The sequence below is a fragment of the Bos indicus x Bos taurus genome, chromosome 12, assembly GCF_003369695.1.
Source record: "Bos indicus x Bos taurus breed Angus x Brahman F1 hybrid chromosome 12, Bos_hybrid_MaternalHap_v2.0, whole genome shotgun sequence".
NCBI lineage: Eukaryota > Metazoa > Chordata > Mammalia > Artiodactyla > Bovidae > Bos > Bos indicus x Bos taurus.
In genome coordinates, this window is record NC_040087.1 from 36,265,373 (window position 1) to 36,278,400 (window position 13,028).

At 35.8% G+C, this 13,028-nt stretch overlaps 1 protein-coding gene across 1 annotated transcript in view; it reads right to left on the reverse strand.

Annotated features, from left to right (window-relative positions):
- RNF17 (ring finger protein 17) overlaps window positions 1-13,028 on the reverse strand; it is a 110,867-nt gene that overhangs the window by 22,785 nt on the left and 75,054 nt on the right. The window contains exons 24-27 of the mRNA XM_027557653.1: window positions 10,458-10,548; window positions 9,329-9,444; window positions 7,430-7,719; window positions 5,245-5,408 (exon numbers count right to left, since the gene is read on the reverse strand). Coding sequence (XP_027413454.1) covers window positions 5,245-5,408; window positions 7,430-7,719; window positions 9,329-9,444; window positions 10,458-10,548 — 661 coding nt within the window. The remainder of the gene's footprint in view (window positions 1-5,244; window positions 5,409-7,429; window positions 7,720-9,328; window positions 9,445-10,457; window positions 10,549-13,028) is intronic.

Genomic DNA, 13,028 nt, shown 5'->3' on the forward strand with positions numbered 1-13,028 from the left:
CACTCATTTTGCCCATCCTGTCACTGACAACCACCAATCTATTCTCCATATCCATGAGCTCAATTTTTGTCATCTTTTAGATTCCACATAAAAGTGAGATTCTTAAGTATTTGTCTTTCCCTGTCTTATTTCACTTAGCATAATGCCTTTAAGGTCCATCCATTTTGCCACAAATCACAAAATTTTCTTCTTTTTTATGACTAACATTCCATTCTATATATACACATCGATCTCTTCATCCATTCATCCATCAATGGACACTTTGGTTGCTTCCATATCCTGGCTATCGTAAGTAATGCTGTAATAAACACAGGAGAGCATACTATATTTTCACATTAATATTCCTGTTTTCTTTGGATAGAGTTGGATCATATAGTAGTTCCAGAGGTGTCTCAGGAGGCTCAGTGGTCAAGAATTCACCTGCAGTACAGGAAACCCAGGTTCAATCCCTAGGTTGGGAAGATCCACTAGTAAAGGAAATGGCAACTCACTTCAATATTCTTACCTGGAAAAATCCCATGGACAGAGGAACCTGGTGGGCTACTGCTACTGATCATGGGGTCACAAAAGAGTTGGACACAACTCAGTGACTAAACAACAACATAGTAGATCTTTTCTTAATTTTTAGAGAGTCTTCCATACTGTTTTCCACAGTGGTTGCTATCAATTCACTAAAACCAGGTTGTTTTCATTTTTATTGGGGTATAGATTTACAATGTTGTAATATTTTCCATTTTTTTAAATGTTAAGTCCTATGAGTTGTTTATATACATTAGCTATTAATTCCTTATCAGTCAGATCATTTGCAAGTATTTTCTTCCATTCAGTACATTGTCTTTTTCTTTTGTCAATGGTTCCTTCACTGTGCAAAAGTTTTTAAGTTTCATTAGGTTTCATTTGTTTATTTTTGCTTTTAGTACCTTTGTTTTAGGTGACAGATCCAAAAAAATATTGCTACAATTTACACCATAGTGTTTGGCCTAGGTTCTCCCCTAGGAGTTCTATAGTATCCAGTCTTACTCTTAGGTCTATAAACCACGTTGAGTTTATTTTTGTATATGATGTTAGGGAATGTTCTAATTTCATTCTTTTACAGTTTGGTTCTCCCAGCACCATTTATTGAAGAGACTGTCTTTTCTCCATTGTATATTTTTGCCTCCTTTGTCATGGATTGACCACTAAGTGGTTTTATTTCTGGACTTGAGTTTTATGAGTTCTTTATATATTTTGGATATCAACCCTTTAGGGAGAGGGTGGGATGATTTGGGAGAATGGCACTGAAACATGTATAATATCATATATGAAACAAGTCGCCAGTCCAAGTTCGATGCATGATACTGGATGCTTGGGGCTGGTGCACTGGGACGACCCAGAGGGATGGTGCGGGGAGGGAGGAGGGAGGAGGGTTAACCAATACAATATTGTAAAGTTAAAAAATACAATAAAATAAATTTATTATTACAAAAAAAACATAAAAAAATATTTTATTCTATACAGTAGGTTGCCTTTTCATTTTGTTGATGGTTTCCTTTGCTGTTCAGAAAGTTTTTAGTCTGATGCCCACCTTGCTAATTTTTTTGTTGCCTTTACTTTTGATGTCTTCAAAAAATTATCACCAAGACCTTAAGGAACTTATTGCCTATGTTTTCTTTTAGGAGTTTTATTGGCTTCAGGTCTTATGTTCAAGTCTTTATAATCTATTTTGAGTTAATTTTTGTGTATTGTTTAAGATAATGGTCAAGTTTAATTCTTTTGCATGTCGCTGTTCAGTTTTTCCAATACCATTTATTGAAGAGACTGTCCTATCCCCAATGTGTATTCTTGGCTTTATCATAAATTAATTGTCCATATGTGGTTTAATTTTTAGGCTGTCTATTCTATTCCACTGATCTATACATCTGTTTTTATGCCAATAACATGCTGTTCAGTATTTTTTCCTGATGGCTGGACATGTTCTGCGTAAAAGGCCTTCAGTAACATGGCAGGAAGGTGCGGGAGAAGGGGAACTGTTCTATAGTCTTACGATTAGGTCTTAAGTCTTTCACTGAGCATATGATGTCAAACTATGAACTTTACAAGTGTTTCTCAGTCTTCTGTTCTCCCCTCCTTAAGTAGGAGATGATGGACATAGTGGGCTGGAGTTGGGTCTTCCTGTGTAGAAGTCTAGAGTTAACTAGAATTGGGTAATTTCCTTTCCCCCATGTCCACTTGCCTCTGATAATAGCCCCTGATGAACTACTTTCTCCTGAGTGCAGGCCTTATTAAGGAGAACAGAATGCTCTGGCATATTTCAAAGTGTACTCCATCTCTGATCGCTCGAAGAGGTTTTTCAGTTTGTTCAGCTTTTTAGTTGTTGATAGGATGGTGTGGCAACTTCAAAACTCCTTAAATGTGGAACCAGAAATGAGAAGTCCTCAACAACCCATTTTTTAAATGCTTTCATTTTCACACTTCAATTTCTAAATTGTTTCAAGAATAAGGGATGTCAATAAGTTATTTCTGTTACCCCAACATACTGAAATTAATGTATCACTGTTTAATTGGGCTCAAGAAAGCCCAAGGTAATTAGCATTAAAAAAAAAACTGAAATAGTAACTGATCTCCCCTTCTTCCTGGATGAGTGAGCAGATGATGAAACAGTGACAGCAACATCCTTGAACATATCCAAATGGGCAGTGTCTGTCTACTGCTTCTGTTTGAAATGATGCTGTGTTTTGGTTGTGGCCCAAAGCTTTGAAGTGGTACTTGCCATCTCCTTTCTTCCATGACACTCTTAACCATTCAGATATGATGGAGCTGGTTACTACTTGAGTTGAGTCCTGCTTGCCTCTCCTCAGTCATCTTTGTATGAATCCAATGGTTGTGTTTTATCTTTTTAATCAATTTTTAGCTGATGTTCATGAAGAGCAGTGAGTACCTAGAACTATGCCACTAAAGAAAGGAAATCCTATCTAAGAAGGTGTATTTCTGTACGAGAGCTGTGTCATAACCATCATTTGGGCCCTCTGCTAGAAAAGCAGAATCAAGTCTCAAATAATGCCTTTTAAATTATATCCTCTAGTATCACAGATGTAGGACAGTACTGTATCAAACCTCTGGGAATGTAAAATATCTTGTAGCTGCTTTATGATATGTAGTAGTGACTATGCTTTATCAGATCTGTTTTTAATGATGTTATTCTCGAATGTTTTCTTTCCAGATGATGACTGAGAAACATAATTTTAAAAAATGGTGCCAGGTACCACAACAGTAACAGAACTTTGTTGTTTTCTGAGGTTTTGTTTTTTTACCTTTTTTTTTTAATGGAGTGTGCTAGATGTCTCTATAATTTTGTTCAGATGATTGCAGAACTTTGAAAAGCTGTTGCTGTTATTGATGCATAACATACTGCTATTGGTCTTTTTATATAAATAAATAAATATAATTTGAATTTTTGGAGACTGGCTGTGCTGTCAACTTTGGAAAAAGTATCCCAGTTGTACTGTGTTGGGTTGGCATTGTACAGAAATTAATAGCCATATTGGTCTAGAAACATTAAATATAATTTTTTCCATTTGTACATGGGTAATGCACTATATTAAATATATAAGGTCTTATCTACATGGGTTTGATTACAGAAGGTAATAAAGTATTCTCTAAATAAAAAAAATATAAAAACTGAAACAGAATTGAGTAAAAAAATATCTGAGTACATTATAGGTAATTAGGCTAAGTGCATGGGTATGTTGTAATGTTTATTTTTTAATGTGGATCAGAGAATAACCTTAAAAGATTACAGTATCAAAATATTTTAAAATAAATTTTAAAAAGATATTAGAAAGTATGAGAAAAATACAGTTCACCACTATCTTGTTTATTTGGATTCCATATATGTAAAATTCATGATAACAATGAATTTTTGTTATCAATGTAACAATGATAACAATTAAAACTGAATTTCAAGTTACTTTTATATTAAAGAAAAAGGGTTATCTGAACAATTCAAATGTATGTGAAAAATGGACTTATCTGCTTATAAACACATGCATCTGTAAGTATCCATGCATCAACACCTAAATACTAACCCAAAATTTGAAACCATTTAAATTCTATTAAAAACATGTAAAGTTTGTATTCCAGCATATAAAGCACAAGACTTAGATCAGAAATTTAGGAATCAGAGACTTAGATATGAATTCCAGCACCACCACTCACTGACAGGTTGACTTCGGGAACATCACTGAACATAAAAATAAATTATGTTACTGGTAAAATGGGAATAATAATCTACATCTATGATAGTCAGAAGTAAACAATAAAATATAAACCAACACAGACATGTGAAAAAAAGCTTAGAAACCTAAAGTGCTATGTACTATCAGGTATCATCATCAAATAGATAATAATCTCCTGTACAAGTATTAACAAAAGACTTTTCTTCTTAATTTTTCCACCCCTCCTAAAACCAAAATCTTTACAGGCCAAATGTCTCTTGATTTCATTGCTATACTTGGTAAGTACAACGTAAGTAGAGGCATTTTCATCTAGATTTTTACATACACTTTTTTTCAAAGTACAATTGACTCTTGGACAACACAGGTTTGGAACAAGACAACTATGAAGGTCCATTTACACATGGATTTTTTCCAATAAAAACCTACTACAGTGCTATCAATACACGATCAACAGCTGGTTAAATCTGTGACACAGAATTGTGGATATGGGAGAATGGAATAAATTATACTCAAATTGACTACACAAAATGTTGGAGCCCCCATCCTCAGTGTGTTTAAGGGTCACCTGTATGCAGCTCTTTCTGAAGATTCTGGATGAAACTCAAGTACTATTCTTAGTAGTTTGGAAAGGTAAATTAACCCTTAATATTAAAGGGTAAATTAGGAGTCCCATAAACAAATTTGCTAAGGAGATATACAAAATACTGGAAAACAAGTTGTTTGACTTAATACCATGTACACAAATAAGGCTGACAATTATAAATAATTAAATTTTAATGACCATTAAAATATTAGTGGCAAAATTCTTATCAGGAAATTTTTTTTATTATTCAGGTTAATAAATATACTTGAAAATAAAAAAAAGAAATCCTCATTACAAGTAAATATATAATGTATTTAACTGATTCGCCTACACGAATGAACTCAATAAAAGATGTTTTAATCACAATTTCATGTCTTTCCACTTAAAAGACCATTTAATATTATAGCATTTAGCCTTCAAATAGTCACAAAAGAATTTCAGACTCACCCTGATAGTGCTGCCGATGACTTCCATTACCTTGCCTCGATACCACATCGTATCTGATCCCCTTACTGCACAAGCTTCTCCCTTCTTCCAGAAATAAGGTTCCAAAAGACCAAGGCACTTTAAATTACTCTGAATTTCATCCATCATTTTTATTAGTTCAAATTCTGAAGAAATTATTAAAAATAGAAAGCATTTAGGAAAAATTCCCTACCATTCTCAAATGAAGTCATCATCAAAATTCAGTTACTTTACCACATATGTGTATATTAGTCCCTCAGTTGTGTCCGACTCATTATGATCCCATGGACTATAGCCTGCCAGGCTCCTCCATCCATGGGATTCTCCTGGCCAGAATACTGGAGTGGGTTGCCAAGTTCCTTCTCCAGGGGATCTCTCGGACCCAGGGATCAAACCTGGGTCTTCCACATTGCAGGCAGATTCTTTACCATCTGAGCCACCAGGGAAGTCCCACTTTACCACTTAGATAAAAGGAATTAAAATCAGTCCCTACATAATAGAACTTTAATACAAATCTAACTCAGTAACTTCTCTATGTTTCAAAATATACTACTGACTGCTACTGCTGCTGCTAAGTCACTTCAGTCGTGTCCAACTCTGTGAGAACCCCAAAGATGGCAGCCCACCAGGCTCCCCCATCCCCAGGATTCTCCAGGCAAGAACATTGGAGTGGGTTGCCATTTCCTTCTCCAATGCATGAAAGTGAAAAGTGAAAGTGAAGTCGCTCGGTCGCATCTGACTCCTAGCGACCCCATGGACTGCAGCATACCAGGCTCCTCCATCCACGGAGTTTTCCAGGCAAGAGTACTGGAGTGGGGTGCCATTGCCTTCTCCATACTACTGACTAACAACATGTAAATTATTATTCTGATCTCTGGTTATAAGTGCAAGCATTATTTTGAAGTGCAAAAATCCATAAAACTCTTAAACATATACCAGATAGCTCTAATATAAAACAACTAGTGCTTTAAGTTAACATCATTTTGACAGCACACCTAAGTGAAACAGAACACAAGTTATATGTTATTTGATGCCTAGATACAGCGTAATACTGCAGATATAAAATTAAAATTCTATTACTGCTACTTCCAATTAACTGGCTCATTATTTCCACAATAAATATATATCCCCATAACTTATACCAGAAAGGATAAGCTCTGGTGTCAGTTCCTGTAACGGTTCAACCACTTTAGCTGTGAGTTCTTAAACATAAGCCTCAGTCTGGGGGAGGGGCTTCCCTGGTGGTCCAGCAGTTAAGACTCTGCCCTTCCAATGTAGGGGGCATGGGTTCAATCCTTGGCTGGGGAATTAAGATCCCCCATACAATCCAGGGTGGCTAAAAAAAAAAAAAAAACCCAACTCTCAGTCTGTTCTTCTATAAACTAGGTGTAATAGTGCTAACCCACACTATCAGTATCAGGGGATTGGATGGAAGGCATCTGGCAACCAGTTCTACCTATGATTATTTGTACACATCAAGAAAGTTTCTGGGTTAAGTACTATTGCTAGAGGTCTGAAACACTACTCACTTTTAGAATTGCCAATTACACAGATTTAGTCTGGTTCTCAAATTAAAAAACAATATTCAGGACTTTAACAAATGAGACAAAAAATTTCAACAAATTCATAGCCCCCATACCTCTCTCCATAGGTGGACTTACTATGAAGCTAACAGAGTTTAAGTCCTGTGAAAGCTAAAGTTGCTGTGAGTTACTGAGTGTTCTGGACACAATCAGGTTGTAGAAAGAAGTGTGAGCACATAAGTCTAAAGAGGTTTCAGGGACCACCTGAATCTCAAATGGCCCTGAATCTCCAGTCATTGACTGTGATTTCTTTTCTCATCCTAAATGAATTTGAACTTTTGTATTCTTTTTTCTTAGCCTACAATCTTGTTTAAGGGAACCACCTCCATGCTCATCTTAGGCCCAACGTTTATCCATACCCAATGTCTCATTAAATGATTTTCATGTGCTGGGCATTGTGTAAAGCACTTTTTGTGCATTACTGCATTTAATCCTCACAATAACTCAGTGAATGAAAATAAGGTTCAGAAAGGTTAAATATCTGCCCAAGGTATTTCAATCCATGTGGATCTTACTAGAGAATTCCCTAGTGGTAAAAGCAACTACTTTTACAGAAGAATCCTATATAAAGTGAAAGTTCTTACCTGATAATTTAGGTACCACAAATATAGTTCCATCATCACCAATGCAGCTGACTACTGCCTCAAATACTTTCTGGTTAGGAATAGCTGGTGGTTTATAGCATCCAGTGGTTCTTGGCTCTAGAATTTTCTCCCTAAATTCAGTCACCTTGGGTTCACTGATACCAACAGCAGCTTTCTTGTCAGGGTCAGAGTTAATCTTAATACATTTAGTAACCACTGATTCTCCTTGTTCCTGGGGGATTTCCAGAGACTTCTGGGATAATGAATGGCTGTTATCTAATTTATTAATTCTGTAACATGCAAAAAATAATAATATATCCAACCATGAGCAAATAAAAATATTCTGGGAAAACAATATAAAAAGAATCATTCAAATATACTTGAAATGTAAAGAAAACATTTTGCTCTAGTTTAGGATATCCTAGTATAATTTGCTACATAAAAATGAGCATAGTTTAAGTTGTAATGAGAATTACTTTAAATTATGAATGAGCTTGTTGAGAATAAAGCAATTGAATTTCACTTAAATGCATTAAATTACCATCTGACATTTACATGCTATTCTCTCTTAAAATCTTCTATTAAGTATATCTCAAATACCACAATTAATTAGTTGTTACTGGGAAATACAACAGCTTCAAGTTGATTTTAATTTAGCCCAAAGACAGATCAATACATGTGGCAAGTTAACAACATTCGTAAAACAATATTAAGATAATAAGTCCCTTAAAAACAGTTTTCTCATATTATTCAGATATTAAGTATTAGTGGTAACATGCTATATTCACTGATAATTGTTTTACTTCCTGTTATTCTCTTCCAATTAAAAAAGCCTATAACAATATCCTAGAAGGAAATAGACATTGTTTATGTTAGAAAAATTATAGATTTTTGTTTTTTCCATTTTCCTGTACTTTCTTCTAAAAGGAAATGAGCACTGATAAAAGTTACATAATTTCTCAACAAACATCCCCAGCCTTGAGATAGTAGTTTTACTGCTGAAAAGTAGAAAAGAACGTTAAATTAGTGGCAGATACTGTTGGTAATATTAACTTGCCCAGCACTTTTCACTTTATCATTTCCTGCAGCAAGGAACTGTGTTAGCCTGTAGTCAGTGAACACAAGACTAGCTGCAGAGCCTGGCTGCTTGCCAGTCAGCATCTACTACATTGGCCAAATACCTTGGGTTCTGTACTATTTCTGATCTCTCATTCTCTTTTCATTTCATTAAGATTGGGGTCCTGATCCAAGTAGGGTAAGAGATAATAATCTAAGATGAAAAAAGAGATCTGGCCACGAATGGCAGATGGTTGCTACCTAGAACATGTATTTACAACTCTGATCTACTTCTACCTCTAAAAGGAAAGAGATAAAAAGAGGAAATTAGGGCTACCACAGTTAATAGCCTGATCCTTCTCCCCTGGGACCAAGGTATTTAAATCCAAAACTTAGTACCTGAAAGGATCTTTACGTGTAAATATTGTTCAATACTTTTGTTTTGCTACCCAATTCTACTCATTTTCTACCTATTTCACACAAATATATTTGATATACACTTACCAGAATTTCTAACATAAAGTTTAAACATTTCTGTCTAAGCAAATGAGGCCAAAGAGCACAGATTTGGTACCCACTGTGTAATTCTCTTGTCCTTTGGTTTAAAGTGTAAACGCCAGAGCAAAGGGGAAAGTATAAAAGCAAAAATGTCAGTAGGGATTTAAACATTCAGCAATCTTGAGTGAATTTATTTGTAAGCTGACTCCTCAGGGTTAGGTTATATATAAATCATTTTCAAGAACAAACAAGAGGCAATTTAGGTTGAGCACACACAGATATAAAGATTTACACAGGCAAAGAAGCAGCATCCATCACCAACTATTTTTTAAAAACAGTCTATACCTTGTTTCTCTCAAAGCCAAACCCTTTTTAATCAAATATTTAGAAACATCAACACGCTCTCCTTTTTCATCTCTGCAGAAAATTTTCACAGGTAAGGGCCATGTTGTATTGTTTTCCTGCAGTGATTTAAGAGCAGAATAAATATGAGACTCAAAAATGCAACTTCTTATAAACATTACACTTTTAACAGGTATTCCCTCCACATTTCTCCATGCCAGAAAGAAAAATTTCCAACCAAGTAATTTTGATCTCTGAACACATCAGAGAGAAAATAGCATGGAAAAGAGTCAACAGAGAAAGACAGTTGTTTTATGAATTCTATCATGAACACTTCATAGTCAAGGTGAAGTTTACCAAAAGGAGGAGAAAAAAGGATGACTGAAAACTTTTTTTTTTCCCATTCCAGGTTGAAGAGAGGAATACACCCTCAGTTACAAGCTCTCTATTCTCCTAAATACTTTGTAAGTTATAAAACTAAACTATATTTTCCCAGGTGTGCCTTTTTTTTCCTATGAAAAGCCAAAGAAAGAACTACAAAACACATATTCTGCTTTCTGTGGAATTACAAAACAGGGAAGTACACAGAGAAAAAATTAACATAAAATTACTTATAGGAAAATTCTAATTGTTAATGCAATAAAATGGATCAAATGGCATTACTGCAATAATGTATCAAATTAAAAAAAGGTTAAGGAGGCAAGAAATACTTCTTAGTGTTCTGAAGAGATTTATCCTATATATGTATCCTTTCTCAAATCCATATTCATACAAACACCTTTCAGACATACAGTTAATATGATTTCACCAGAAGCCTAACTTTCCAACTTGTAAAGAATATAAAAAATTCCCAAACAGGCATTATAACTTGAAGACCAAAAAGGGTTGCAAAAAAATGTCCAAACAGGAAATTCTCTGATGGTCCAGCAGTTAGCACTCTGCACTTTCAGTGCCAAGGGGCCCAGGTCTGATCTCTAGTTGGGGAACTAAGATCCCATGTGCCATTCAGCCAAAAAAAAAAAAAAAAAAATCCAAATATCTATTATTTTCTCAACAAAATAAATAGACCTGTACAAAACACCAATGAAATAACCAATATATACCTACGCTACCTGTTCACCTTGTCACACACCTGTATGATAATGGTTGCTACAGCTCCAGTGAGGTACAATGAGAGGCAGTCACAGGCTGTCGCTGTCCACTTGTCACTCCCACCTGTTGGTCTAAAATAAAAAAATGACACCTTGTCTTACAACAAATAGCATAGGATAAAGAAACATAAAAGAAATCATCATATACATATATATTTGAATCAACAACATACGTAGTGAGAAATCAATTTAAACATGGCTTTGTATTATTTTCTTAAATTTCTTCCCCATTTTCATAGCCTTTTGTTCATCCCTCTAGTCTCCTTACAGCCCAAATTACATGCTAAGTTATTTATATACATCTGTTCTGAGGCTGCACGGAGAACTCTTAAAATTTAAGTATGCTTTAAGTTTTCTAAAGCTATTATATACATTTCATGTGTGCTGAAAAAAAGTGAAAGTTAGAAGTGTTAGTCACTCAGTCATGTCTGACTCTTTGCAACCTCATGAACTGTAGCCTGCCAGGGTCCTCTGTCTATGGTATTCTTCAGTCAAGAATACTGGAGTGGATTCCCTTCTCCAGGGGATCTTCCCGACCCAGGTCTAATTACACCTTAAACTCAGAGAGCAGGGATATACGTTATATGTACACACATTTGACCCTTGAACAATGTGGGGTTAGGGGTGCTGACCCTCCATGCAGTCAAAAACCCGTGTATAACTTTACAGCTGGCCTTCCATAAGGCAGTTCTGCACTCAGATACAACCAACCACAGATGTGTCACTAGTGCCAAACTATGTATAAGAGGACCTGTGAAGTTCACACCTGTGTTGTTCAAAGGGCCATCTGTACACCATGTGTTGTGTGTTTTATATGTATTGTGTCTTAGTCCATCATATCTCCAATGCCTATGATAGTTCACACAGAAGGCACACCAAAAATTCGTAATGGAAATACAAATAGAACAGCCCCTTTGTAATGATGATTTCTCTGCCCAAATATTTTTGGAACATTTTTTCTGGAATTTAAAGCTAATATGAATTGCTACTATGAATATTAGCTTCATTTATAAAAAATTATTTTTAATATTCATGGTTAAAAAATGTCCAATAAATACTTGACAGATCAATGAAGAGCAGAATATCAATTTCACCATCTATTTTAGTTTGCAGAGTGGAAACTGAGTGACTTTAGATGTTTCTAACCATGAAATCCATGTTCACAGAATAAACAAGTACCCTTGGAGGATGGCATGGCAACCCACTCCAGTATTCTTGCCTGGGGAATCCCATGGACAGAGGAGCCTGGTGGTCTACAGTCCATGGGGTCACAGGGTCAGCCACGACTAAAGTTACTTACCCCACATGCACCACTAAAGAGATATAGATGGAGTTTAATCAGAGTTGCCCCATCCTCTGAGTAAAGAACCAATCTGGTAAATCTTTTCACATTAGATGGTTTACAACAGTGAACTAATGACATCAGCTGTGTATGTAGTTTGACCAAATAGGATTTAGCAAAACTATTATGAAGCCCAAACAGTGCTCTTATCAGCTAAGAAACTTATATTATCAGTGACTTCTTGAATTAGTTATGGTTTTTTATTTATGATGGTATACAGATAATATCAGTATACACACAACATTAAGGTTTTCTATGACCTATTATGAACATACATTTTAAAATATTAACTTTTGGACATCTTGCATGTCGCATGATGTATGCTGCATATAAGTTAAATTAAGCAGTGTGACAATATACAGCCTTGATGTACTCCTTTCCTAATTCAGAACCAGTCCGTTGTTCCATCATGCGAAATGCTGGCTAGATGAAGCACAAGCTGGAATCGAGATTTCTGGGAGAAATATCAATAACCTCAGATATGCAGATGACACCACCCTTATGGCAGAAAATGAAGAGGAACTAAAGAATCTCTTGATGAAAGTGAAAGAGGAGAGTGAAAAAGTTGGCTTAAAGCTCAACATTCAGAAAACGAAGATCATGGCATCTGGTCCCATCACTTCATGGCAAATAGATGGGGAAATAACGGAAACAGTGACAGATTTTATTTTCTTGGGCTCAAAATTCACTGCAGATGGTGACTACAGCCATGAAATTAAAAGATGCTTGCTCCTTGGAAGAAAAGCTATGACAGACAAACCTAGACAGCATATTAAAAAGAAGAGACATCATTTTGCCGACAAAGGTCTGTCTTAAACAAAGCTGTGGTTTTTTCAGTAGTCATGTATAAATGGGAGAGGTGGACCATAAAAAAGAAAGCTGAGTGCCACAGAATTGATGTCTTTGAACTGTGGTGTTAGAGAAGACTCTTGAGAGTCCCTTGGACTGCAAGGAGATCCAACCAGTCAATCCTAAAGGAAATCAGTCCTGAATATTCCTGAAAGGACTGATGTGGAAACTGAAGCTCCAATACTTTGGACGCCTGATGGGAAGAAGAGACTCACTGGAAAAGACCCTGATGGTGGGTAAGATTGGAAGGCAGGAGGAGAAGGGGAAGACAGAAGAGGAGATGGTTGGATGGCATCACCGACTTGATGGACATGAGTCTGAGCAAGCTCCGGGAGTTGGTGATGGACAGGGAAGCCTGGCG